Here is a 25725-nt window from a genome sequence, read left to right as displayed (position 1 = left end):
GTATGGATTTAGGGATTTATTTTTTGTTCATTATGTATTTATCCTTGGGGATATATTTGTGATATTTGTTATGTTTTCTGTGTACCTGCTTGTGGATGCATTGTGTAATGTGTATATATATATATACTTACATGTATATATATATATATGTGTATATATATATATGTGTGTGTGTGTGTGTGTATATATATATATATATATATATATATATATATAAAACAGTTATTCCACAACATTGTGTGGTAGAATGAGGAGGTGTAGTGATATAACTGGAGATTATTAGGTGGACTGCAATGAATACTGTGGCCTTTTACAAAGGAGTTATGTTGATAATTTCTAATATAATAGCACAGTGGTGATATTATTATCATATTATTATTATTAGTAGTAGTAGTAATAGTAGTAGTAACATTGGTATATAATAATAATAATAATAATAATAATAATATAATAATGATGATGATGATGATGATGATGATGATGATGATGATAATAATAATAATAATAATAATATTAATTACTTACTGATTTTTTTACTTGTTTGACCAAGTTATAGCAGTATAATTTGCATATAAATATATGCATTTGGGTAAATAAAAATATTTTCAGAAGTATAATAATTCTTATAACTTACACAATCCACCCAAAACTCCCCCATTACAATAATAAAGTAGGCCTCCCTGACAACACAGAAAACAATGTGCATGTCCACTAACACGCACTATAAAGGAGGCACTGATACATTTGGCTTGAACTTGGAGACATAAATAAATACCTTGTCCAGAGCAGCAGCTGCTGTCTCCGCCCCTCGCAGCCCATGTGACAGTTGGACCAGAGGGTGAGACACGGTTGTGAGTTTAGGCAGACTTCAACAGCTCGTGCAGTGGTGGCTCAACGTTAGTCTAAAGGTAAAGCGAAACTTTTTGGAAATGATACATATTCAGTTGTGAGTGGAACAGTATCTGTATCTGATCTGCTGTGTTATGTAGCATTTACGTATTGAAGTTTTTCCACGTCAGCGATTTGATCTGACTTGCTGCTTTGCTAAACTAAAATTAATTATTCATGCATGCTCCGGCATGTTGCCTGCTTTGTTACATAATAAATTATCCCAAATTAACTTTGCAAAAGTTTACTCAGATGTATGATGCGGCTAGACCTGCCCAGCAGGCACACTGGGTAATATGTGGTTTCATGTTATCAAAACTTTGCAAACTTCTAACATTTTCTTCTCAACAGATCTATACTACTACTACTACTACTACTACTACTACTACTTCTACTACTACTACAGATTTTAAGTAGGACTAATGCGCTGTTCAATGATATAGAAATAAAATTGGAATAATTATTTTCTTATGTTTTATCCAATCATGTCCAATCGTGTATTAGAATACAAGGGACACTTACTTACTGTAGCTGAGTGAGTATCAGATTGTGTTGTGTCTCCTGTTCATCCAGACATGAGGGTGGCAGTGATTGGAGCTGGAGTTATCGGCCTGTCAACAGCTCAGAGCATCTATGAGCGGTATCACTCCATCGTCAGCCCACTGACCATTGAGGTGTATGCAGACCGTTTCACTCCACTGACCACCAGTGATGGAGCTGCTGGCTTCTGGCAGCCGTACCTCTACGATAAGGGCAATGTCCAGGAGACGTAAGTGCATCAACTCTCTTTTTACTCTCCGCATTATCTGCAAAAAAGTGGTCAAACTTTTAATGCTGCATTTGTCCTCACATTTAGAAAATGGAATAAAGAGACATTTGACTACTTGCTGAGCTTCCTCAGTTCACCAGATTCTATACAAATGGGTGTATTCCTTCAGTCTGGCTACAACCTCTGCACTGAACCAGCCCCAGTGAGTAGTGCTTTGTTTTTTTGCAGACCGCACAGTCAATCTGACTGCAAAGATAAGAATCGACCTTGTGTCGGAAGCCCTTTACAAGTAAGAGCAAAGGCACTGTGCAACTGTAGATATAGTTAAAATATAACCTCATGTAACTCATAAATGTATTACATCCCAGTGCAACATCGACAAAAAAAAAGTCCATTATTGTCCTGGCTGAGTGAAAGTGGAGCTTTGTTCAGTCACACAAAGATGGATGCCTGCAACAACAGAGAGGCCTCATCAAGGGTTCAAACTCAGGGGTTAATTGGGATTCTTTACTGTAAAAGCAAACTAGCACAGCCAGCACATGTTTAGGACATACATGACTTGATCTTGACTTAATTTTGATTGCAGGATCCCTCATTTAAAGATACCGTCCTGGGCTTCCGACGGCTCACAGAGCGAGAGCTGCAGATGTTCCCTGGTTACACGTAGGTTTCTTGCTGAAACTGCAGAGACAAAACATAAAGCAGAGCTGCGAATAGTTAGTTACTTAGGTGGTTATCTATTTTCATGTGCCAAACATTTGAGCCTTCCCACGTGGGATTATAAGATACTGTCAAACATTAAGAATACAGCAGGACATTGTTCAATAACACATATAGAAAGCCAAAGGGAAAACATAAATCATAAAATTGTAATAAACTCTTGTGCTCATTTTTATCCCGATAAAGGGCTTTTTCCCCCTCATCTTCTCCTTCATTTTCTACAAGCAACTTAAAGGCCCAGTGTGCAGGATTTAGCGGTGATGTTGCAGAACTGAAACTTCTCCCATGTACCAAGCGTGTAGGTGAACTATGGTTGCTGCTGCGAAAATGCAGATGGCCCTATCTAGAGCCAGTGTTCGTTTTGTCTGTTCTGGGCTGCTGTAGAAACATGATGGACTATATGGAAGAGAATCTGCTGTAGATATATTTATGAATATAATAAGAAATATCTGCCAACAGATGACCTGAATCCCACACACAGGACCTTTGAATGTTTTATACATGAAAACTCAGTCCCTCTGCATCTATTTCTGTTTTTAAGAATATATTCAGGGTTGCCAATAAAAGATAAAAATATTTATAATTGGATTGATTACTCTGTGTGTCCAGCTCTCACACTCTAACATGTGTGTTTTATTTGTCCAGTTTCGGGTGGTTCAACACGGCTCTCATGGTGGAAGGAAAAGCATACTTACCTTGGCTGATGGATTGGTGAGTGATGATGAGCTTATCTCTCTGGTAACTTCCCATGTTGCATCAGCTTTGATTTTTTACTGGAATTTAACAAGCCCTGACTTGTACTATGTCCTGTAATAGGCGTAGTACCTGTTTTTGCAACATAGTTTATTACACAATAAAAAGATAATATGAAGCACCTGATTGTTAGTCATATAAAAATGGTATTAATTTCAGCTTCTACTTTCTCCTCTGGGATCACTTCAGTTTTATCTTATCTTACAAGTACACCCCATGGTCTCAGTTTAGCCAGTCTGTCTGTCTAAAATCTTTTTTGTACTAAAATGATCCCACAGTGCAAATTAAAAAGTAATGTACAACCTGTGGTCTCTAACTGTGAGCTAACTACCACCATGCATCGTGCAAACCCGGTTGCCGGAACAATTGCTGGCATTGTACATTTCTGCAAACTATGGTGTTTATGTTACATAGTACATTTCATATGCAGCAGATATGTTAAAACTTCACATTTCTTTACATTTCATTTTTTAGTTTTATGACGTGACAATGACGTGATTTACGTGTGGTTAGGTTTAGGCCCAAAAACCAATTGGTTAGTGTTCAGAAAGCATGTTTTGGCCTCAAATACCTGCTTTATTTGTTAAAAACATGCCTAGAGAAGGTCTCAACCTGTTGTTAAAATATAAACACTTTGCTCACTACAAACACGGATGGAAATGCCCTAAACTCTCGTCAAAAATGCCAGTTTTGGTCACTACAATCATGCCTGGAAATGTCCTGTCATGTGCAAAAATATTTCCTTTTGTAACAACAAACACGCCTGGAAATGTCACGAGTTGTTAAAAATACCCGCTTGCCAGCCATCAGGTCATTCCTGATAGTCTCCTTCTCCTGATGACAAAATGAGCTCATATACATGTAATCTGAACTATGTCTTACACATGAAACATACAAATGTTAACATATTAATGGTGTGCAGAAATGTGCAATGCCAACATTTATTGTGAGGACCGGGCTGATTGTGCAAGCCGGGAAAGAAGTATATTTAGTCAGCTGCTGGATGGGAATGACCTGATTAGTATCTGAAATGTTTTGTAAATGTTGCCGTCTGACACACTACGTTGTCATCGCCACACATTTCCCTTTAGCTGTGTAACAAATAGTAAAAGAGTGAATCATATGTGACACAGTCTGGACACGTTGTTCATTACTGAACAGAAAGTTGTTCTGTTTATTTGTCAGAAAGTCGTTTTTTTAGAGCTTGTAATAAAAGCCTGGTTTTGTGTTACTCTCAGGTTGCAAAAAAGAGGTGTGAAATTTTATCACAGGAAAATAGAGTCCTTCAAGGAGGTGAGTAAAGGCTTTTCAATGTATTTTTTTTTTTAAATTCTATATTATTATGTTTTATGTTTTTTAATTTGGGTATGCATACACTGTATGCTAGGTATACTTCTAATTCTGAATCTGTAATGTTATCTGTCTCTTGTCGTATTTGTTATCTCTGATCATGCTTCATTGTGCTTAGTTGGCAGAAAGTGGGGCCGATGTGGTAATAAACTGTACTGGGGTGAGATCAGGAGAGCTCCAGCAGGACCCTGACCTCAAACCAGGCCGCGGTCAGATCGTGAAGGTGAGAGAAAACACCATCAAATGTCTGTAGATTGTTTATATAACCAGCTGTAAGTCCAGCATGAAAATAATGGTTAAACTGTGTTACTCCTTTGTTTTATAGGTGGATGCACCGTGGCTAAAGCATTGGATTATTACCCACAATTTTACAAAAGGAACCTACAATTCACCATACATCATTCCAGGGTAGCTCTAGTGACACAAAACACTCTTTATGAACAAACAGCTGCTTCTCCTGTAGAGTTTGTAATGAGGGATAGGAGCACTGTAAATTTACAGTATCATACACATTACATTACATACACATTTGTTACCATCAAATGTTGCAGTGGTTTTACTGTTGGTGTTGTTTTCTGTCAGAGTATTTGTAATTTCAGATTTTTGTATGTAGCCAGAAAGCCAGAGCTGTTATTCTGTGTCTGCAGGAGTCGTCTGGTGACAGTTGGTGGGCTTTTCCAGTTAGGAAACTGGAGTGAACAGAACAACTCCATTGACCATAAGCACATTTGGGAGGATGCTTGCAAGCTCGAGCCAAGTCTTAAGGTAAGGTGATATCAAAATGTTTGTCTGACAGCCCATAAAAAAGACTTTCTGTGTCAACTGTAATAAATTATTTACATTGAGTTCTCGGTTGTGCTAAAGTATTTAACATTTGCTCATTTGCAAACTATATTTAGCAGTCTGTATTCAGTCCTCAAACATGTTGGCAACAAGGAGCATTTTGGTGGCAAAATACCTAAATCTGAAGGCGAACCCTATTCCAAAAAGCCCCAAAAGTAGGAGTGTTGCAATATAATGGTACTCCTGATAACAGTTATATTAAAAAAACCCAAATAAAATATTGATGCTAATAAAACACATGCGCTAATATTGTGTAAATATTGTAGCACCTTTTAGATCATTTTCATTTCTTCAGGTTATTGCTTTGATCCCAAGCACTCCGATTGGCACCCAGAGCTGTCAATCATGATGTCAAACCCCCTTTTTTCTAGCATCAAATAACTAATAAAAACCAAACCTATTAGAAAAACAAACACTTGAATATACATCAGTGTGATAACAACTACAAAAAAAAACGGCAGAAACCATCTATGGGAAAAACTGATTTGACTTTGTCGGCCGTCTTTGAATTTTTAGTTTGGCCCATGCCCCATTTGTTTCAATGAAAGAAGTGGAGTTTATGACACGTGCGGCCATGGCCTAAACAAATAAACTGTAATCTCTTTTTTTAAATTTAATTTGACACAGTATTTACAAGTCATGCCTGAGACAGATTATGTCTTGTTCTTTTACCTCAGCATGCCCAGATAGTAGAGGACTGGGCCGGCCTCAGGCCTGTTCGCAGCAAAGTGCGACTGGAGAGAGAGACCATACAGTCCGGTGCAACTAAAATAGAGGTAAAATGTGACGCCTCGCCAGTACTTTAAATAGAAAGTTTGGTCATTCGACTTCTAAAATATATATAATATTTTGGCTCTCAATCAGGTGATACACAACTACGGCCACGGAGGTTTCGGACTCACCATTCACCGAGGCTGCGCCCAGGAGGCGGCGAGGCTCTTCGGTCAGATTGTGGAACAAAAGGGCAAAGGTCCAAAAGCTCGTTTGTAAAGTGCAGCAGATGTGATTGGTTCACTCCTTTTTTCAAAATTTGTTCCAGTGCCTTGTATCTCACACTATTCTTGTTTTTAACTAACATTCAAACAAACGTATATTCAGATCCAAATTCATTTTGGGGAAACATACCACTTTGAAACAGTGTAATGTTTGTAACTTGAAAGAAGAGAAGCTCCAGATGCTTTTCCCGTTCATCAACCAGTAACAGTTGGCTCATTAACATGTAACAAAGTCATAATTAAATCCATATGATCAGTTCATTTAAAAATGTATATAAAGTACACATATCTTTGACAACATTCTCAGTAAATGTAGAAACGTACTGATAATGATTTTAACAGATGAAGTCAGTCTGTTTAGAAATGAACAACAACAGGAATCAACTGCTCTTTTTGAAAGATTATTTACTATATTATCATACACATTTACATCCAGTGCATTGACAAGAATCTGTGCACACAGACACTTAACGCAGCACTATATCTCAAACACTGGCCGGTAAAGAGTCGGCTTGCTGGATCTGTACTAGTCAGTCTTTCTCTTTTTTTAACAAAACTTTGCTCAGTGTGTCATTCAGACTGGGCAGAGTCCGTCTCCACATCACCTTTATTACAAACAAAAGCAAAGACAACAACTAAACCAGGTACTGATACATTATTTACAGAGACTGAATGTAGCATCCTGATAGATGCTTGTGTATGTGTAGGTCTATGTGTGCAGTGGAGCTGCAGTGGAGATGCTGCATTTATGGATTGAGTTAATGCCATTTTTTTTCAATTCATGTTACTTACTAGTTTTTGTCAGCTTTGGGTGATGAAAATACTCAGATTTCCTAATACTTCAACAGTAACTACATAATATTGTCTTTAAATGCAGCTCAGAATCTGTGGACTCGTTCCAGTTGTGCTATAATTATGAAATATCGTCAACTGGATGATGTCATTATGCTCCGATAAAGGCTTCGGCAGATTTCTCAGGTTGTTGTAAATGAAATGGTCACCTAATAATCCTCTGTTCTTTAGCAGGAAACAAATATAATCCATGCTGAAATGTGAAATAATACTGACACAAGAAAAAAATAACACAGGATTTACCACAGTGAATACTGTGCAGTATGTCCTTCACTGCCTTGACAAAGGTCAATCTTAAATGAAGTAACCCCAGACCTTATTGTTATTTTAATCTAACTGTCTGTCGATTTGATGATGTGGAACTGTTCCTCACTCCAGTGATGCACTTTTTATAAAGCTTTTGTGTTCAAACAGACAATTTTTGTGCACAGGATGATGCTCTTTGTTAACAAACAGCTTTCTGAGAGGGTCTCTCAAACACAAACAGAATAGGTAGTTTTTAAGGCTCTTTGAAAAGAGGATGGTTAATTGAAGCTCGCACTTTTATCCTCTGTACTCTCCTTTGCTACTCTTGCATTAGAAAAGCAGGATTCAAATACTTTACTTGAAGTGTTTGAATTCTTGCTTGTCCGAGAATGTTTTGCACGTCATCCACCATTTATTTTCTCAATCTTGCACTCATGTAGGTCGTTTGGTCTTTCCAGTTACCCTGTGTGCAGTTATTCAGTGGCAAAATTGTGACAGCAATGGTGGTTGAAGACTATATAATATAATATATAATATGGTGCTGCCTGGCTCTCTGAAGCCACTGTGGTGCCTAAATTGAGGAGTCATAGGATGGGACTGGAGACGGACACAAAAAGCTGGTCCAGCTTCTTTCTGCCTGTCCTTGCCTCTTTTCCTCGCTGTGGTCACCTCTCTCAGTTGTCCTCTAGCAGACGTGTCCTCAGCCCTGCGAGCCGGAGCTGGAGGGAGGGATTCCCCCTGAGCTGAGGGAGGAGGCCCGGCCCACCATCTCTTGGCCCCACTCGCGGTGGCTGGACTCCTGCAGGCCACGGCCTGTTGTCTCAATTGGCAGTGCACAGGAGGCGATGGCAGCTAGGAGGCAACAGCAGCAGTACACGGACAGAGCCAGGTACACTGATGACTCCAACATCACCTGCAGGGTGAAGCCCAGGAACAGACAAAATTGACACAATGACATCTCAAAATAATGAGGAATTATCTGGAAATAATGAGTGCCTTTCTCAAGTAATGACTTGATCATTTCAAAATAATGAGTAGCTTTCGCAAATAAAGGAGAAACTTGTACCTCAAAAAAATGAGAAAGTCTTGCACAATGAAAATCAAAATAATGACTTATTTTCTAAAAATGATGAGAAACTTAAGCCAACTAGTGAGAAACTTTTTCAAAAAAAGTGCGAAATAGCTAAAAATAATGAGAAACTTCCTTTAGTGTCTTCTAGTTTATGTAGTGTCTTTGAGTACCAAGAAAAGCACTCAATAACTGTATTATTACTACTAAAAAATGTCTTACTCATTTCAAAATGAGAAACTTTCTCAAAGTAATGACTTAGTACCTTAAAATAATAAGAAACTTATTCAAAATGAGAAACATTCTAATCAAAAATAATGAGATAGTATTGTTTGACCCAGTATTGCTGTCACATTATTGAAGGTATTAAGTCAATATTTTTAGACAAATTATTTTGAGAAAGTTTGTCATTAGGATGACCTATTTTCATCACACTGGCAGAAATGGGTTTCCATATGAAAGTATTTAAAGGAGAAAACTGATAGAAGGACGTAACCTGTGCAACAAAAGGTGTAATGAGGGCACCGACTCTGGCCATTCCGCTGCTTGTTCCCAGACCTAACGCTCTGGTTGCTGTTGGGTACACCTGCAAAGTTTCAGAAAACACTGAGTAGGCTGTCCTGGTGCTCCCTTTACCTGGCTATTGATTTGAATGACAATGTAAACACTGCTCTGGTTGGATGTCTGACCTCTGGAGTGTACACATAGGCAGCCTGAAATCCCCCTGCGATGAAAGCTCTGGCGATGAATATCAACACTGTCATGGATACTCTGCAACAGAGAAACCAGTAATGCTGATGAATAAATGGTGGATCCATAATTTCACATTAACCCTTTGTAACCTGGCGAATTGGCCTGACTTCTATCACCAACATGGGAAAAAGGCAATGAGCAATTTAACGAGACATGGCCCAAAACTTTAAAATAAGTAAAAACGTACAAGAAAATTACCAGGAAATAAGCATAAAAAAAAGAAAAGTAAAAAACAAAAACAACAAACAAATGACCCCAAAAAGGGATGAAAATTAAAAATATTTAGATATACGTATACACGTTTGTTTTATTACAGAATTTTAAATAGCCTATAATACAACACAGTATATAATATAATACTTATAAACACAGTTTTCTCTGCATTTTTATCTTTTTGCGTTTTCTAATAATCCTCCCATCTTTTTAAAAACTATTTTTCAGATCACTTTCTTGTAACCTTTTACCAATTCCTCACAATTAGTGAGAAATTTAGTAACAAGTTGGTCATAGCCTATTTACCACCATGTTTTTGAAAGAAATCAAACCAGTTTGCTCGGGTTTCAAAAGGGTTAAATAGCTTGTGAAGGGCATCTGAACACAACACAAGAAAACTGATGCTGATTCAGGTTTAAGGGGTTAACAGTCCCATTAGTGTTCACCTTACCTCCCAACGCAGCCGTAGAGTGGAATGATGCACATCGAGAAGACGAAGAAGCACAACGCCATGGTCTTCCTCCTTCCCAGTCTATCAATAGCCCACAGTGTCACCAGCAGTCCTGTGGGAAATATTAAGTACTAAACCACGTGCAGTGGGAAAAAAACTTCCCACCAAAAGTAACTAGAGTTGCTTTATGAAGAGAAATATATTGACTGACTTTGTGAGGACAAATGAACTGATGCTACCTGGGAATTCAGATAAGGTGGTCCACAGCAAGTCTTTGTAGTCATCAGAGTTCAGATATTTACACTCCAAGCTACAGCGGGGCTCCATCTTGTTACCTTTGGACACTAGAGGGAGGTATAAAACAACAGAAAACTGAATAGTATACACACCCAGCAGCTCAACCTGTAATTTTGCAAAAACAAACAAACAACGACATAAACATGTAGACCTCTTTCGTGGCAGACATTAAGACTTGGCTCAGGTGAAAAACACTGGTGTGACTAACAACGTTAGTAATGACTTTGTTTGATTACTTGAAGCAGCCATGCCGTACGTTTATCTCCTGAGGAAACGTTTTTGTAGAAGTTCAACACACAAGTCAATTAACCACAAAGTCTCTTATCAGTGTAGCAAATTAAAGTGTGTGTGCACGTCCTTGAGTGTGTGAAGGCGTCTGTCGGGTGTTGGAGCAGTGACTCACTTCCACAAGCACCTCCCTCCTGAAACAGCTCTGTAGTGAGTAGCACCAGTCCGTAGTAAGAGAAGGCATTGGCGAACCTGAGGTGACAGAGACGCATGCTGATTCACACAAAGTGTGAAACTTTAAAAAAGACACAGACTAATATGTTTTCACGCTTTTTGAGAACCTTTGAGGGACAGTTCAACACAAAATAAAAACAACATATTTTCCTGTTACTTTAAGAGGTGTTTATCGGTCTAGGTTGTTTTGGTATGTGTTGCCAAGTGTTTGGGATATTGCCTGTAGAGATGTCTGCCTTCTCTTGAATATAATGGATCTAGGTGGCGCTCGGCTTGTGGCGCTCAAGGCATCAAAAACAAACAAACAAATAAATAAATGAATAAGTGAATGAATGAATGAATGAATTAGTAAAACTGAAAAACTCAACAGTAATTTCTATTTTCAGAAATCAAGACACGGTCACTCCATAATCCACAGACCTTATTGTGAGCAATTTCATGTAGGAACTATTTTCTTACCAGACTAAACCTGCCAACCATATCACCACACAGAGGGAGGCCTGTATCTAGTGCTTGCTTACCTAGCACTGCTGAGCTAACTAACATAACAGCTCAGCTGAGGAGGGCGCCATTATTCTTACATCTTGCACCGTTAAGAGCGGGAGCCTCTGTACATGAGTCGATGCACAATTCCTTCTGCTTGGTGATTCCATTGATGGGTGTAGTTTTCAAAAGAAAATTGTTCCTACATTAAACTGTCCACAACAAGGTCTGTGGATTATCTTGAGTAGCCGGGTCATGATTTCTGGAAAGAGACATTGCTGTTGAGTTTTTCAAATGTATTTTGAGCACCACAAGCCGAGTGCATCTGGTTCCATTACACTAGAGAGAAGTCAGAGATCTCTACGGCCGATCTCTCCCACACTCTGCAACTCAGACCAAAACAACTTAGGTTGATAAACAGCACTAAAAGTGAGAGGAAGAAAATGTATTATGGGGTGAACTGTCCCTTTAAGATTTTGGAGCATTAGAGAGGAAAGGAAATCAGTGAGTCATGACTCAGGATATGAGTGGATGGCATTGTTATTCACTCCATTTACCAAATGAACCACAGCAGAACTGTTGTCCAGCGAAAGTGTGATGAAAATAAATCTCGGATCTTTCCACGGTCCTCCTAATTAAGAGAACAGAGGAATAACAACATAAAAGGGAGCGCATATGAATAATATGCAGTGTGTTTTATGTTCTGCAGAAATTGGCTTTTACTTGTTTGGCAGCAATAAGTTTTCCCAGTGGCATGGGTGCTCCGTTTTCTGTAGCGATGCGCTTCAAAGTGGCCAGAGCTTTCTCCTGATTTCCTGTCAGCACGTCATATCGAGCACTCTCTGGCAGCCACTGTTCTCACCCACACCAAAACAGACACATCAGTTGATAAAGCTGTCGTTTGTTCTGCTTAAATATTGCAGAACGTCTGATAACATTGTACTCACAAAACACAGTATGGCGAAGATGAAGAGAGGAATTGTGGAAAGGCCAAGCAGCCAACGCCAGCCCAGAGTGGGCATCACCAGGATCGCTAGGAGGACCTCAAACACAGTGCCCAGTGCCCAAAATATCTGAGAGACGAGGACACAATGATATAAAATCCTGCTAGGAAAACAGCATTTCATTCATTTCGATGCAGTCATAGTTGCATGTTTTGTCATTTCTCTGGCTGCATGTAGGTGGATGATAGGTAATCCATACCTCGATCAGTAAGATGCATGTAGCTCTGGACTTCATAGGCAGGAACTCAGCGTACAGTGTCACCCTTATGAGGAGAGACATTTAACAGTTATTCCTAACTCCCATTATTAACTGTCACAGAACTGTTTTTTAGAGAAAGGAATGAGGGTTACTCACGACTGTGGGGCTCCTCCAATGCCAAAACCCACCAATGCACGGAGGAAGAGGATCCAACCGTAAATAGGTGCAAATGCACTCATCACGCCATAAAACATAGTCCACAGCACGCTCATCTTGAGACCCTGTGTGTACATACAATCAACACATAACAAGCTTCTAAATAAATGATGGTGGTCTGACGAAGCTCAAATTACAGTGTCTGCTATCACTTTTTTTCAATCCGCAAACCCCAAAAACTAAACTTTAAACAACTATAGTGTTTGTTATACATGAAACAGTATTTTAAATCATCTTCATGTCAAACACAGGCTTTAATTGAACTTACTGTCTTTCTGCCGTATTTGTCTGATATGTTTCCCCACAAAGAGGAGCTGATCATCATCCCAATAAACACTGCCTGGATCAATGAAAAAAAAACAAACAAACAATGATGGGGTTGCAGCAGCTTGAACATGCACTTGACTTTAATTTCACCACATATCACTGATTTTATGCACATCCTGTCATGCATATTTTCAAAGTTTAGACAGAACTGTCGTTTTTTGTTTTGGTGTGAGCCAATAGAAGTGAATGTGTTTTATATATTTCATTATCTTCTCCCAAGTGCTCAGTAACACTTTATAATAACCATCCTTAATAAACAGCAAACTTTAGTTATTTCATTAAGTTTAAGTTAATAGTTATTTTAACAGCAACAAACAATGAAATGATGAATATGTTTACTAATCATGAGTAATGCAATTTATGTTATTTTAACAGTGTATTGTTACATGCATTATAACTTTTATAAACTATATTAAGTATTTGTAAATGGTAAATAATTGGTTTTGTAAATTATATGCAAACATTATTTGGAAGGCTATTGTAAAGTTGCAACTGATTATTATTATACGTTGTTAAATGGTTAAAAAATACTGGGTAGTGCATCTTTAAATTTAACATTTTCATAATAGCCTCCCAGATATTGATTATGCACTACACTGTATTTATTAATCATTTCACAAGGTATTATTATCATCATCAGTTACAACTTCATAGTAGAAATCCATATAATGTTTATAGACAGTTTACAAACAAATCAAATATGCGTATAAAAAGTTATTGTGTGCGACAAAAAAAAAACTATTTATATAACATAAATCATAGCATTACTCAAAATTAGTAAACATTATTTGTCATTTCATTGTTTGTTAATAGTAAAAAAAAGTATTAACTAAAGTTCAATTACCCACCAGTGTACAATTTATTAATTATGGTTCTAATGAAGTGTTACTGATGCTGTAAATACATCTCAAGTAAGTGACATCATTAAGATGTGCCCTGTCAAAGCCTCATTTTACTATACCTGTAGTAAAATCTAATATAGTTCCCCTGTTTGCTTGTTGTTTTTTATCATCCTCAGAAAAGTAAATATGCTTTTGATAGTCATTTACATCATAATATTGCAATACAAACTGCATGACATTAGACACCCTGCTGTTTCCCACATGGATGTCACTGCTCAATACGAGCACTTAAAATATCCCATAGCACTTAACCAAAAACTATCAGGGCAGTCATGTAGCACCGCATGCAAGAGCACTTTACAGACATTAGAGAGCCATTACCGATGTTAGCAGTGCCACCTCGAGGCTGGGCAGCCTCCACTCACAGTGGAGCTGTGGAGCTAAGATGCTGAGGATCATCATCTCCATCGCATCAGCCATCTGAGCAAACAGAAAGCAACACAGAGACACACGATGTGATGTAACATTCACACACTATCTGAAATGGTGTATTTTCAGTAAAGAGCAATTCTCACCCACGATAGACCAGTGAGGATGGAGAGTTTCCACTGAAACGTCCCAAAGCCGATGGCCTCGACGGCATCTTCTACCATGAATGTGTCTGAGGGAATGAAAACAAATTTAACCCACTCTGATCCCCCGTCCATTCCACTGGACATAACTTTTCTAGGAAGTCTATATCTATGATTACTGTCATCTGACTACACCCAAATGCACAAACTTATTTGATGGGTCGTCTGTAAACCATTCACCAAGGTCTACATCATCTGAAGTGGACTGTAGTAGAGACATGGCCCCTTTTAATGAGCATGGCTGACGGTGATGAAATGAGGAGGCAAAGGCACATGTCAGTCTATTAATCATCATGTTAAAGTACATAATTTGTGTTTTTAAAGTAAACATAAGATGTTACATTACTTATACTATAAAAAATGTCCTGTGAAAGTTTTTTAGCTTTTACTCAGGATTTTTGCAAAAATCTTCAACGTTTGGAATAGATGGTTGATCTGATAATGAACTGGGGAAATACAGTTTAAACAGGGTAATACTGTTCTGATTTGATTTTCTAATAATACAATCAGCCTATAATGCATAATTTTGATTACGTTCACAGAATATTAATCTCAGGAGGTTTTCAACACACTGTTTTCTGGAAATACTTCAGAAATTAAGGACATTTTGTGTCGTGATGACAAATTTAATAGACTATATATGAAATGTGTTTTAACCATCAATTTCTTGGTTGAAATAAGTTAACTATTAGTGGAAAATAATGGAACATTTTATGTTGAAAAAGGGTCTGTTAAGAATATTTATTGTCAATTGTTACGTCTATAAGAAACTTTAGCTGTTGTCTCCTAGCACCTCTATGTGCACCTCTAATCAATATGCCTCTGCTATTTTCTGGCAAAACCGCAAAATCACTTTTGCGATTGAACATTAATTCTTGACCTTGGAAACGGATATAAAAGATATAATTGAACTAAAATCTTTACTTTTGTGGGGTGACTGAGTTTATTACGGGTGTATAAAATGAGGCCCTGCCACACTGTACCATCAGTTGGATTGGCAAACTCCCGAGGAACAGGAGCTCCGTCTGCAAGTGCCACAGACTCCAAGTCAGTCTGCTCTGCGATCCTGATAACCTGTTCTCTATTCTCGACATCATCTTCAGAGCGTGTGCTCTCACCAGTGCGACGGAAGCGAACAACACTGCAAAAAAAAAAATATTAAAAAACAATAAACACAATTGTCTTCAGACGGATCAGCAGCTGTACAGTATGTCTGGTCAGTGGAGTTTTGGAACAATAGTGCTGGGGCAAAGCTGCATGCAAACAAGAGTCGGAGGCTGTTGCCTAGGTGATATGAGCTTTTTCTGGCTGTGATTTTGTGAATGGGTGGTAATATCGTCCTGTGGGGGAACCATGTCAGGACAACTGACAGCTCTGCACTTTACTGCTCGACAAGCTTAAATACCCAGAGATGTGCATGTTGTCTACAGATGGGAGGTATAATCTTCTCCCACATGCACATAATCGATGGTTCATTTGGGATGAAACACTATACGAGATCTACGAGAGTGCCAGTGATGTCTTAATCACTGTAATTACACAACTTAGACTACTTGCAATGGTAAGTATCAGTGGTGCAGTTGAGTTTGTGAGATGTCCACAAATGTCTGTCTTGTAATATAAACCACTATCATTGTCATGGCTTTATTTTGTATTTATTTTACCACTGTTTTTTAAATAAAGCATGCCTTTTAACCCACAAGTGATTTTTAAAGACATTTTTTAGAAGATTTGTAAGGAAAACATGTATGTTTCCTTTAAAAATCACCAAAATTACACCATTTAACAAGGTCAGAAACTGTTTTTAAAAAACACAAAAAACCCAATCAGAACAAACAGAAATTATTGTTAGAAATTGTTGTTTGATTTTGAAATTTCTGATTGTCCTTGAACACATTATGTGGCACAAATGCTTCTGTCAGGCAAAAAAAACCCCACCAAACCTAAGCTTAAAATAGTGATATTTCCTCATTCCAAATTTTGTTAAAAATAAACTAACTTATTCACAAGTTGTTCTTTTGTTGTTGTTTTTTTACTCTACAATTTCTTCTTCAACGTTTAACTTACAAACACCAGGGGGTAAGTTTAAAAATATAACAACTAATTCATGGTGGAGAGTCATGCCTTTTCTCCAAGTCACTCCGGGTGGCTCAAGCAAAAATATTTGTTGCTTTGAGGAGAGTAGAAAAAAATAAAATAAAATAAAATAAAAACCCTCTTTTGAAAAATAAGGAACAGTCCCTGATTGGTACTAATTTAATTAAAAATAACAGTACATTTGGGATACACCTGTGACATTATTTTTCATGTAAATCTCGTAAAACGACCGATATCATTATTTTATTGTTTGTCTTTGAGAAATGTCCCTCGGACAGGCTGGGCCAGCCTTTAGCCTAATGTATCTACAGCAAACGTTGAAATAAATCACGTTAGGTACTGAGTCATGACAGCAGACACAATAACAAGTTTGGGAGGAAAGCTGAAACAGCTTAGAAATCACAGCAAACCTGCCTCCTATGAATAAATAAACAGAAAATAACCTTCTAAGGAAAACGCTATTCGACTGTAAACAAACCAGCTGTGTATGAACATGCCATGTTGCTTTTTTTCATTTTCCTTCAATGTAACAACATTTCTAGGTTAAAAAAAAACTGAATAGATGTTGTTATTGAGTGAGTACTGCTTTTAAGGAATGACAGGCTATTTGTGGTCCAGCAGGCTAATCAAACACGGACGATGCGAGGCTGTCAGAGGGCGACGCGTCGGCCAAACATGCTGTCACGGTTTTAAACGGGCTGAACAGAAACAAAGAGGCGTTAATGTGCAGATTGTAGTCTACTCACGGCAGCTGTCTCAGTTGGAACAGATCATCGTCCATTTTGGTGTTTACTGACTGACGCTCCGTTTGGCCTCATCGCCGTTTACATTATCACGACGAGCAGCGATTTCAGCACCGAGGAGAGCTACCTGCTCCGGGGTGTCCGCCCGCAGCCAATCACAGGCCGCCCTGCGCGAGTCACAGCACGAGACGCCGACAGAGGGAGAGTGGATAGGATGAGCTCAGGAGGATCTGACACTACATGAATGCTGATTACTGTGCTGCTCCTCCACATGACTTACCAATACTCAAACAGACTTGATGAACCCAACAGCAGCTGGGCCCAGATGGTGCAAATGTGCTGTAATATTTTGCTTATAAAAATAATATATTGATGAACACCTGCAATCCAGCCCTGTTGGTATGATGTAATGTTATCCATAATACGTTTTGAGACGGTCAATGAAATATGAATTGACTTTTTTTTTCTTGAAGAAAGGTCATTTAAATACAGAGGCAAGTGTATAGTATGTCGTGCAAAACAGCACAAAAAAAGTCATAGTATGATATGTCGTCCAAAAAAGGCACAAGAAGGTCACACACGCGCATATACTGTATATATATATATACACATATATATATAAATAAACTGTATATGCAACAAAAAATATAGGTACTGGAAATCAACTAAACCCCCAAAGTTGAAACAATTAATAAAATTATATGAAAAAAAAAACCTCGTATAAATCCATGCTGGCCAGGATGACTGATGGAAATCATGCCAAGGGACCAATCTGGGAGGATTTTGGAATTATATTACACTGTCTGAATACCCTGAAATATGACTATTGTTGTATTCCTCTGCCTATTCTTTTAGATTTTATATTCATTTTATTTGTCTTGTCCTATTTTATTTGTCTTGTCCTTTTTTGGGGGGGGGGGTCTCTGCAGATATGTTAACCTGCCATGTACCAAACCATTCAAAATAAATAAAAAATTGAATTATTAAAGAAAGGTAATATCCAGCCATCCAAATAAATAATAAACAGTTCCTTATACTCATGTTGCTTTGGAGTACTATTTGTTTTGTTTGTTTTTAAACATTTAAAACAATAGCAAAAAAACAAAAACAAAAAACAAAAAAGAAATTTAAGAAGACGGCAAAACACAATATATTCAAGTTAACATCTGGCCATATGTTGTAATATGTTACCGTGAGAAGGTTTTGGCTGTGGATAATCCACGTGACTTCAGAAATGTGCGCAACAAACATTGAGCTGGTCGGACTGTAAACTATGAGCACACCGGTCCACTCTCCCGTGGGTCCGTCCTGAAACATGTCCCGGCAGACGGGAGTTCCTCCAAAGAGAGCAGGATGTTGTGGTGCAGACCAGAGAGCTCTGATAAGCTTGTTGGGGAGTTCCTTGGCACTGGATCCATTGTCAGGTAAAACCTCTCCGCTGGCAAACAACAACTGACCAAAGCTTATTTTTAGTGCACGGGGTCAGCGGTAAAGCGGGTCATGACGCCGCCGTACGTTGGACTCAAAGTGTAACGTGCGCAGACGGGACGACAAACAGACACCGAGTCAGTCCGGTTATTAAACCTGCTAACGGAGACACGCATCAATGAGAAATCGTACCTTTGTTTCAAGATAGCAGCTTGGATATTTATCAATGGAGGCGACATAGTACACCGAGGACAGCCTAACCTCGGTGTTGTCGGTGAGTTAGCACTAAAGCTAAAGCTAGCTCCTCTACTGTAATGGTAGTGTGAACTGGTTACATATAATTACATATCAATGGAGTGGAGAAAATAGCATAATCAATAAAATACTATTAAGATTTAACTGTGACAGTACCAGATATGTTAAGTTGGAAGAGGCTTTGCTTGATCTAGAGTCGCGTCATGTCTTTTTTTACCTCAGATAAACAGCTCAGAGGTTAATGGATCACTTTATTAATGCATTTAGTTTGCATTACGTGCTGTTGTGTCTGTGTCTTAACCCTTCGGAATCCGAGCAAACTGGCTTGATTTCTACCATAAAGAAGGCAATGAGCAATAAAGAAGAAATTACCCAAAAAGCTAACAAGAAAAGTGAATTTTCTTGTAAAAAAGTACACGAAAATGACCTGAAATTTTGTAATGAAAGAAGAAATGCCATCACTGCCTAAAAACCACAAATCCATTTATAATCCCATTCTACATGCTTCACCCAGAAAAACACGTTTTCGTTTAAAAAAATATAACACTAGATAGTCGGAGTACTGTTGTACTGTGTTTGATCAGGGCTGTTATTCGATCTTAGATAATCACAAAGATAATCACAGCCGCACAACAGCACTCCCTCTGCTGGGATGTTGCTTTTATACAACAAATGATCATGATTATGAAAATGATTTGTTTGGTTTTTTTTTTATCCGCCGATGCAAATAGTTCCGCAACCGCTGGAAGTGAAAGCTGTTGCTTAGCAACACATAACTTTTCCTGCAAACTAGCAGGACAAAAAAAAAACAAAAAACCTAACTGGCTACTTTTTGTTAGGTATGTCTTCATGCTGTGCACAGGGTAGCTGCCAAGTATCATTGCAAATTATCTGTGTGTTTCCAGTTGAATTAGTCATGTGTCTCTCTTGACTTACCGAGTAGGAAGAACCTCTCCGGCTCACACCTGCATCCTCCGCCGCCTTCAGCTTGGTCACCGGTAGAGTCCCTGTCAGGCGAGGGGCTGTCAAACATGCCCGTGGCTGATTTTAAAGGGTCCTCCTGTCTGCGCCACATCTCTGTAATATACTTGTTCACCGTCTTGAGGCACGCTGCGGGGTTAGCCAGCTAGCTATACTGAGGCAGCTAAGCTAAAAACAACAGCACGGCTAACGGCTCCACAGGTCCACAGAAAAGTCCTCACAGCAGCTTGTTGAAGAAGACCGCTGCTACCAATGTAGTTTCTTGGGTTCACCTAACTGGATAACAAATAAAAGAATAAACGAGAAGAAAGACCATGTGACCGCTAAAACAGCAACTGCTGCCCTTTAAGTTTCTGTAGCCAAAATCCCCACACAGGCCTGAGCGCCGAAAAGACTGGAAGTTCCCCCCACATCTTTTTTTCCTACTCTACGGCAACTCCGGAGGGACACACGGTAGCCCCCCAGAGCAGTGTGTTACACTACAGTCTACAGTAACATTAGATAACTATGGACTGTTAATGTAGGCCTAATTCATAATTAGGAACAGCTGCGAGGCGGAGTGATACATGAAGAGTTTTAAGTCCCACTGCGGTCATACTGTGTGATATCAGCACTGGTGAAATGTCTCCTGACTCCAATCAAACTGCTTGGTGTGAACTAACTGTTTTATAACTGTTGTAAGCAGCAGTAAAGCACAAAGGCACAATAACAATACAAAGCCACAAAAACACAACAAACTGCCAGTTTGTTTGGTAGGCAAAACTGAAGCTAATACAACAGTCCCTGCAACAAATCCTGCTTTCCCACTCGTCTTTCAGGAACAAGATGATAAAAAACTGGGGCGTCATTGGCGGGATAGCTGCTGCAATTGCAGCTGGAGTATACGTTCTGTGGGGCCCAATTACAGAGAGAAAGAAGAGAAAGAGAGGTAAGAATCAGTGTGACAGTGTGCAACAAAGATTTATGTAAGGCTCTTGTTGTAAAGCAGCAACTTTCAGTGACCTATGTTTCCCTTCAGGTATGGTTCCTGGGCTGCTGAACTTAGGCAACACCTGCTTCTTGAACTCTTTGCTTCAGGGTTTGGCAGCATGTCCGTCCTTTGTCAGGTGGTTGGAGACTTTCTCGGGTTCGCCTGTGATCCAGGCATGCAAAGACAACCAGCTGTCTACGACACTGCTTCAGCTTCTCAAAGGTAGATAAAACCAGTCTAAGTCACCAGAGTGTAGTGGAAATGAAGTGTTTATTTATATTTTTGACAAGAATGACTTCTGCACTGACAGCTCTGTCCAGTGACGAGCCCGGGGAGGAAGATGTGCTTGATGCCGGCTGCCTCCTGGATGTTCTCAGACTGTATCGGTGGCACATCAGTTCATTTGAAGAGCAGGTTAGTCACTAATACTGCTGAGGGGTATTTTCTGATATTTCTATATATATTGTACGGTGCAGTGTTTTATTAAAGTCTTAACAGTTGTCTGTCTGTGTCGATTTATTTCCTCTCAGGATGCGCATGAACTTTTTCATGTTCTTACATCCTCTTTGGAGGAGGAGCGGGATCGTCAACCCAAAGTTGCTCACCTATTTGACATGCAGTCCCTCGAGGCAAGTTATCATATCCCCACAAATATCTCTTGCATACTGACGCCTCCAGTACACACTACAGTTCAGCTCAGCCGTTTGGAGCACATGTTGTCTGGAGGGATGTTTTTACACAATTTTGACCCAAACTCTGCCTCCCACACCCTTTAAAATCGAAGTCAGTCTCAGTCTGTGAACTGTAGCCAGTGTTTTAGAAGAGTCAGAAATGATAAATCTGGTGCTGTACTTCCAGTTATTCTCTGTGTATGTTTGTTTATACCAGAGCCTCCCTGATCAAGATGAGAAAACTATGACCTGCAGAAGTCGAGGTATGGAGACAAAGATGTTATGAAGTCTAGAATATCAAACCACCGAGGAATATATTTAATCTGTGTTCATTTTTCATTTTGCAGCCCCCCTTCATCCGATACCAAGTCCTTGGAAGTGTCATCATCCTTTTCATGGTCGTTTAACAAGCAATATGTCATGCAAGCGCTGCGAACAACAAGTGAGTTTGTTTGTTTGTTGCCAAGAAAGTGAAAGGCAAGCCAGTCTGTGTAATCTGACTTTCTGTCATGCCTCTGCGATGGTGACAGCTGTGGTTGGAGGCACTGTGTGTTCAGGTTGTTCATGCCGCCTTGAGGGCATTGCTTGAAAATGAACACAAACATCAAACAAAGAATGAAGGGATTAGATTTTCATGGTCCAATGTCACTGTGACCTTACAAAAAGTGTTTTTTGGCCATAATTCAAAAAATCGTGCTAATTCTGACAAAATCTTACACAAATATCTAAAAAGATACAGAACTGAAGTGCTGACATTTTCTACCCTAAAGGTCAGCTTCACAATCACATCATAATGTTCAGTAAAAAAAACACTCTTCTGGACATTTTAACTGAGGAACAGAGGAGGAGACATTTGGTCTGATACTCAATTGGTGACACTAATCTTGGGTGAAACTGCTGATTGAATAGATCTGTGCTGTTGGATTGAAGATGTGTGTTTCACCAAAATATATACTTAATACCTTTTATTGACGTCTTCAGTACGGACAGTATGTCAGTCTGGACAGACATGGACGTAAACTGCATCTTGACTGTGTACAATCCCGAGATGGTAACGCTAGTTTCTCAAGGTGATTTGTACCTCTGCTCTGCTTTAGAGTCCAGTGCGGTACGACTCATTTGAGAGCCTCTCCCTTTCCATCCCTTTACCTCAGTGGGTAAGCAGAAATGTCAGAACACATGAATACTAAAAGTTATTGGTATTATGGCATCACTGCTAAATATACATTGTTGTTCTGTTTGTCCTCAGGGTCGACCGATCTCTCTAGATCAGTGTCTTCAGCATTTCATCTCCTCAGAAACCATCAAAGAAGTGGAGTGTGAAAACTGCACCAAGGTACGTTTACATAGACAGAAAGCCGTGAAAAAACTAGCATGATGCGACTTTCATTTACATTCATGTGACTGGTATGTTTTACACCAGAAAGGCCCACATGTTTCTTTACAGAGATGTTTTGCTGATTTTGTTTCACTTCTGTGTGGGATGATTTCTCCTCAGCTTCAACAGGGAAGCACAGTAAATGGCCAAGTTCTAGAAAGCCAGAGGACAACTTTTGTTAAACAGCTAAAACTGGGAAAGGTAACTGTTTATTGTTTATCATGTCATTAGTTAAATATCAAAAGCCTAAGATGTTAATCAAGAGTTACAAAATCTGTATATCGCCATAGCTTTTTTGTGTACTTAGGAAGAGAAATCTAACTGTAAAATGTTTGCTAGATCAAAACGTACCCTTATTTCCTACATTTCGGGAACTGTTTTGTGCTTTCGCTGTCTAATGTCTTCCTCCCTGTGCTAGCTCCCGCAGTGCCTCTGCATCCATTTACAAAGACTGACGTGGTCGGCTGAAGGAACCCCCATCAAAAGACAGGAGCACGTGCAGTTCACAGAGTATCTATCGATGGACCGTTACAAACACAATGCCTCCACACAGCGAAGTCAGCGGATCAAATGTGCGCCGAACCCCATAAAGGCAGAAAGTTCAGACGACTGCATGGGGAAGCCCTCTGCTAACGGCACTGGTGTGTTGGGTTTGTCACCTCTGTGATATCATTCTGCTTCACGCTCAGATTGTTTTTGTCATCATGTATTTGTTGTTGTTTTGTTTTCCAGAAGCGGAGCATCGTAATAACAACAACAAACCTTTTTCCAACGGAACGTGTGCGTCTGTATTTCTTCAGTCTCCTGGTGTGAACCCACAGTTCGGCCTTGCATATGACTACAGGTAAATTAATGTCAAAGGCGCAACAATGGAAGGAACTAGGGCTTGGTGTCAGTATTTGGTAGCAATACCAAGTAGTAATGAAATGTCTCCAGTCAAATGATACCTGCAAACAGTCTGTGGCGCGATGAAGTCGAGCACAGTGTGTTTAACAGAGCTGGCAGTTCAGCGAGCCAAAATACCACCAAAGTGTTCAGCTCCTTGTTCACAGTATGGGTATTAAAGGAGGCACTCTATTTGTATTGATATCTTAAGTGTAGTGGCTTAATACTTTTTTAAACGATACCCAGTCCTAAAAGGAGTTCATGCATATAAAGCTATTCAATGTTGTGGTAATCAAAGCTGTAGAGTTCAGAGACTTGGAGAAACTAAGCCTTACTGGAAACTACTGGCTGGAAAAGCTGCCTTTTCCTTTTTTTTTGGCACCATCTGATCATAGCGTCTTTCCTTCCAGCTCTACAGAGTACCTTTTCCAGCTCACAGCTGTGCTGGTTCATCACGGTGACATGCACTCAGGACATTTCGTCACGTACCGCCGCAGCCCTTCCTCACCTCGCACCTCTTCACCCTTCAGCTCCCAGTGGCTTTGGGTGTCGGACGACTCGGTACGAAAAGCCAGCCTGCACGAGGTGCTGTCTTCCAACGCTTACATGCTCTTCTATGAGAGAGTCCGAAGACTGAATCTCGCTGTGCGCTCAGAGGAGTAACCAGAAGTTTACCACCTCACAGCCTGACTGAAATCTGCCTTTCCGGTCAAACTGTCACACCTGTATGTGCCAGTTACGACTTGGTTACCGACAGGTGGATTACGACTTTGTGACGATGAGACCAGAGAGGAAAGCCATCCTACTGTAGAGTTACTGTCGGGATGATTCTGCGTCGTGGATCACAGCAGCATGCTAAAGGTCATTGAATGAGTTCAGACAATAATTCAGGAGTGGACACTTAGCCTGCTGCTTTGATCCAGAGGAGGAGGCTCTCGATCCCAAAGATTATGGACCTGCAGGATTTTTCGTTAAATATCTTCATGTAAACTACTTTGACACGTGTGACAATTTCTGTCATGTAACATCCTGGCTTCAGTGGGACAAAAAAACAGAAACACCACACAATATGGTACACTCTGACGTAACAGCCCTGTAAAAAACTGTTCATGTGTAACGCTTTTGTCAACTCAACTCTGTGGCATTGTTATGATGCTGTAGTTATTTAGTGTTAAATTGGAACACGATAAACGTTAAGGTGTTTCTGTTATTTTGTCCTCTGCCTGCACATTACAGACACAGAAATAGCTGATTAGGAATTCTTGGAGATGTTACTTTAAAGTTGTTACATATTATAAAGTCCAATAGGTAGAATCTTCTCTTAACTCTGGTTCTCTATCATTTAATTTGCCTAATCGTTCCTCGCAGTGTTTGTAAAACTGTATTGGAATTAATATTTTAATGACATTGAATTTGATATTTTTCTATGTGTCCAGTAATCCTTACACTGTCATGATTTGCAGAGTAGAGATTAAAGTGCCATGTTGTCTTCAACGTTCGAGATTTTTAACACATGAAGCCACGTGTGCTGCAACTGACGTGAACACACAATATGATGCATCAGAGCCGTCCGGCATGGTGTTGATGTAAAACAGTTGAACAGATTACTAATGATCTGCTCTCAGTTAATAAAGCCACAGTATGGCTGCAGATTATTTGGGCAAGTTATCCTGAATATTTTCAGTTCTGTGTAGCTGCCATTCTGCTCCCACCAAACCAACTAAATTGAGACATGGCCTGGTGCAAAACTCCTCGTTAATGTTTGCGATTTGCACTAATGTATATTCATGTGAAATTGTTTGTATTTGTGTGCAATCTGTAAAACTTGATTGTTTTCAGGTATTAAAAAAGATAAAGAAAGAAAAGTGGAATTTGGAGTTTTTTTAGGCCTTCGTGCTGGGCTTTCCATCTGTAAGTCCCCGTCTCGTTAACAGGGGAGGGAATTCATTCAAA

At 39.3% G+C, this 25725-nt stretch overlaps 3 protein-coding genes across 5 annotated transcripts; 2 read left to right on the top strand and 1 right to left on the bottom strand.

The window, feature by feature from the left end:
* The first annotated feature begins 832 nt into the window (after nucleotides 1-832).
* On the top strand, nucleotides 833-6647 carry LOC121944554 (D-amino-acid oxidase-like). 2 transcript variants are annotated; one of them, XM_042488384.1, is made up of 11 exons: nucleotides 833-908; nucleotides 1462-1657; nucleotides 1745-1859; nucleotides 2244-2320; nucleotides 3023-3088; nucleotides 4369-4423; nucleotides 4599-4703; nucleotides 4806-4888; nucleotides 5128-5245; nucleotides 6001-6099; nucleotides 6188-6647. In XM_042488384.1, the coding sequence occupies exons 2-11, from the start codon at nucleotides 1464-1466 to the stop codon at nucleotides 6311-6313; spliced, it is 1038 nt and encodes a 345-aa protein (XP_042344318.1). In that variant the 5' UTR covers nucleotides 833-908; nucleotides 1462-1463; the 3' UTR covers nucleotides 6314-6647. The 2 variants fall into 2 exon arrangements, with proteins under 2 accessions (XP_042344318.1, XP_042344316.1); XM_042488382.1 differs by lacking the exon at nucleotides 833-908 and adding an exon at nucleotides 1165-1179.
* Nucleotides 6648-7462: 815 nt separating this feature from the next.
* svopa (SV2 related protein a) lies at nucleotides 7463-17306 on the bottom strand. Its single transcript, XM_042488381.1, has 16 exons — nucleotides 17208-17306; nucleotides 15348-15505; nucleotides 14308-14393; nucleotides 14114-14212; nucleotides 12832-12903; nucleotides 12504-12628; nucleotides 12348-12411; nucleotides 12092-12217; nucleotides 11868-11996; nucleotides 11702-11775; nucleotides 10603-10679; nucleotides 10142-10246; nucleotides 9903-10014; nucleotides 9175-9256; nucleotides 8982-9071; nucleotides 7463-8329 (listed from the first exon to the last, which is right to left on the bottom strand). The coding sequence occupies exons 1-16, from the start codon at nucleotides 17240-17242 to the stop codon at nucleotides 8117-8119; spliced, it is 1647 nt and encodes a 548-aa protein (XP_042344315.1). The 5' UTR covers nucleotides 17243-17306; the 3' UTR covers nucleotides 7463-8116.
* A 1243-nt stretch (nucleotides 17307-18549) lies between these two features.
* Nucleotides 18550-25637, top strand: usp30 (ubiquitin specific peptidase 30). 2 transcript variants are annotated; one of them, XM_042487450.1, is made up of 13 exons: nucleotides 18550-18628; nucleotides 20687-20796; nucleotides 20887-21060; nucleotides 21149-21252; nucleotides 21369-21467; nucleotides 21727-21772; nucleotides 21857-21951; nucleotides 22607-22666; nucleotides 22759-22845; nucleotides 23008-23088; nucleotides 23306-23528; nucleotides 23620-23731; nucleotides 24183-25637. In XM_042487450.1, the coding sequence occupies exons 1-13, from the start codon at nucleotides 18558-18560 to the stop codon at nucleotides 24433-24435; spliced, it is 1515 nt and encodes a 504-aa protein (XP_042343384.1). In that variant the 5' UTR covers nucleotides 18550-18557; the 3' UTR covers nucleotides 24436-25637. The 2 variants fall into 2 exon arrangements, with proteins under 2 accessions (XP_042343384.1, XP_042343385.1); XM_042487451.1 differs by lacking the exon at nucleotides 18550-18628 and adding an exon at nucleotides 18646-18906.
* Nucleotides 25638-25725: the final 88 nt, after the last annotated feature.

Source organism: Plectropomus leopardus, chromosome 6 (assembly GCF_008729295.1).
Source record: "Plectropomus leopardus isolate mb chromosome 6, YSFRI_Pleo_2.0, whole genome shotgun sequence".
Lineage (NCBI taxonomy): Eukaryota > Metazoa > Chordata > Actinopteri > Perciformes > Serranidae > Plectropomus > Plectropomus leopardus.
The sequence above is the reverse complement of the archived record's forward strand: the minus strand, read 5'-3'. Positions and strand labels throughout refer to the sequence as shown.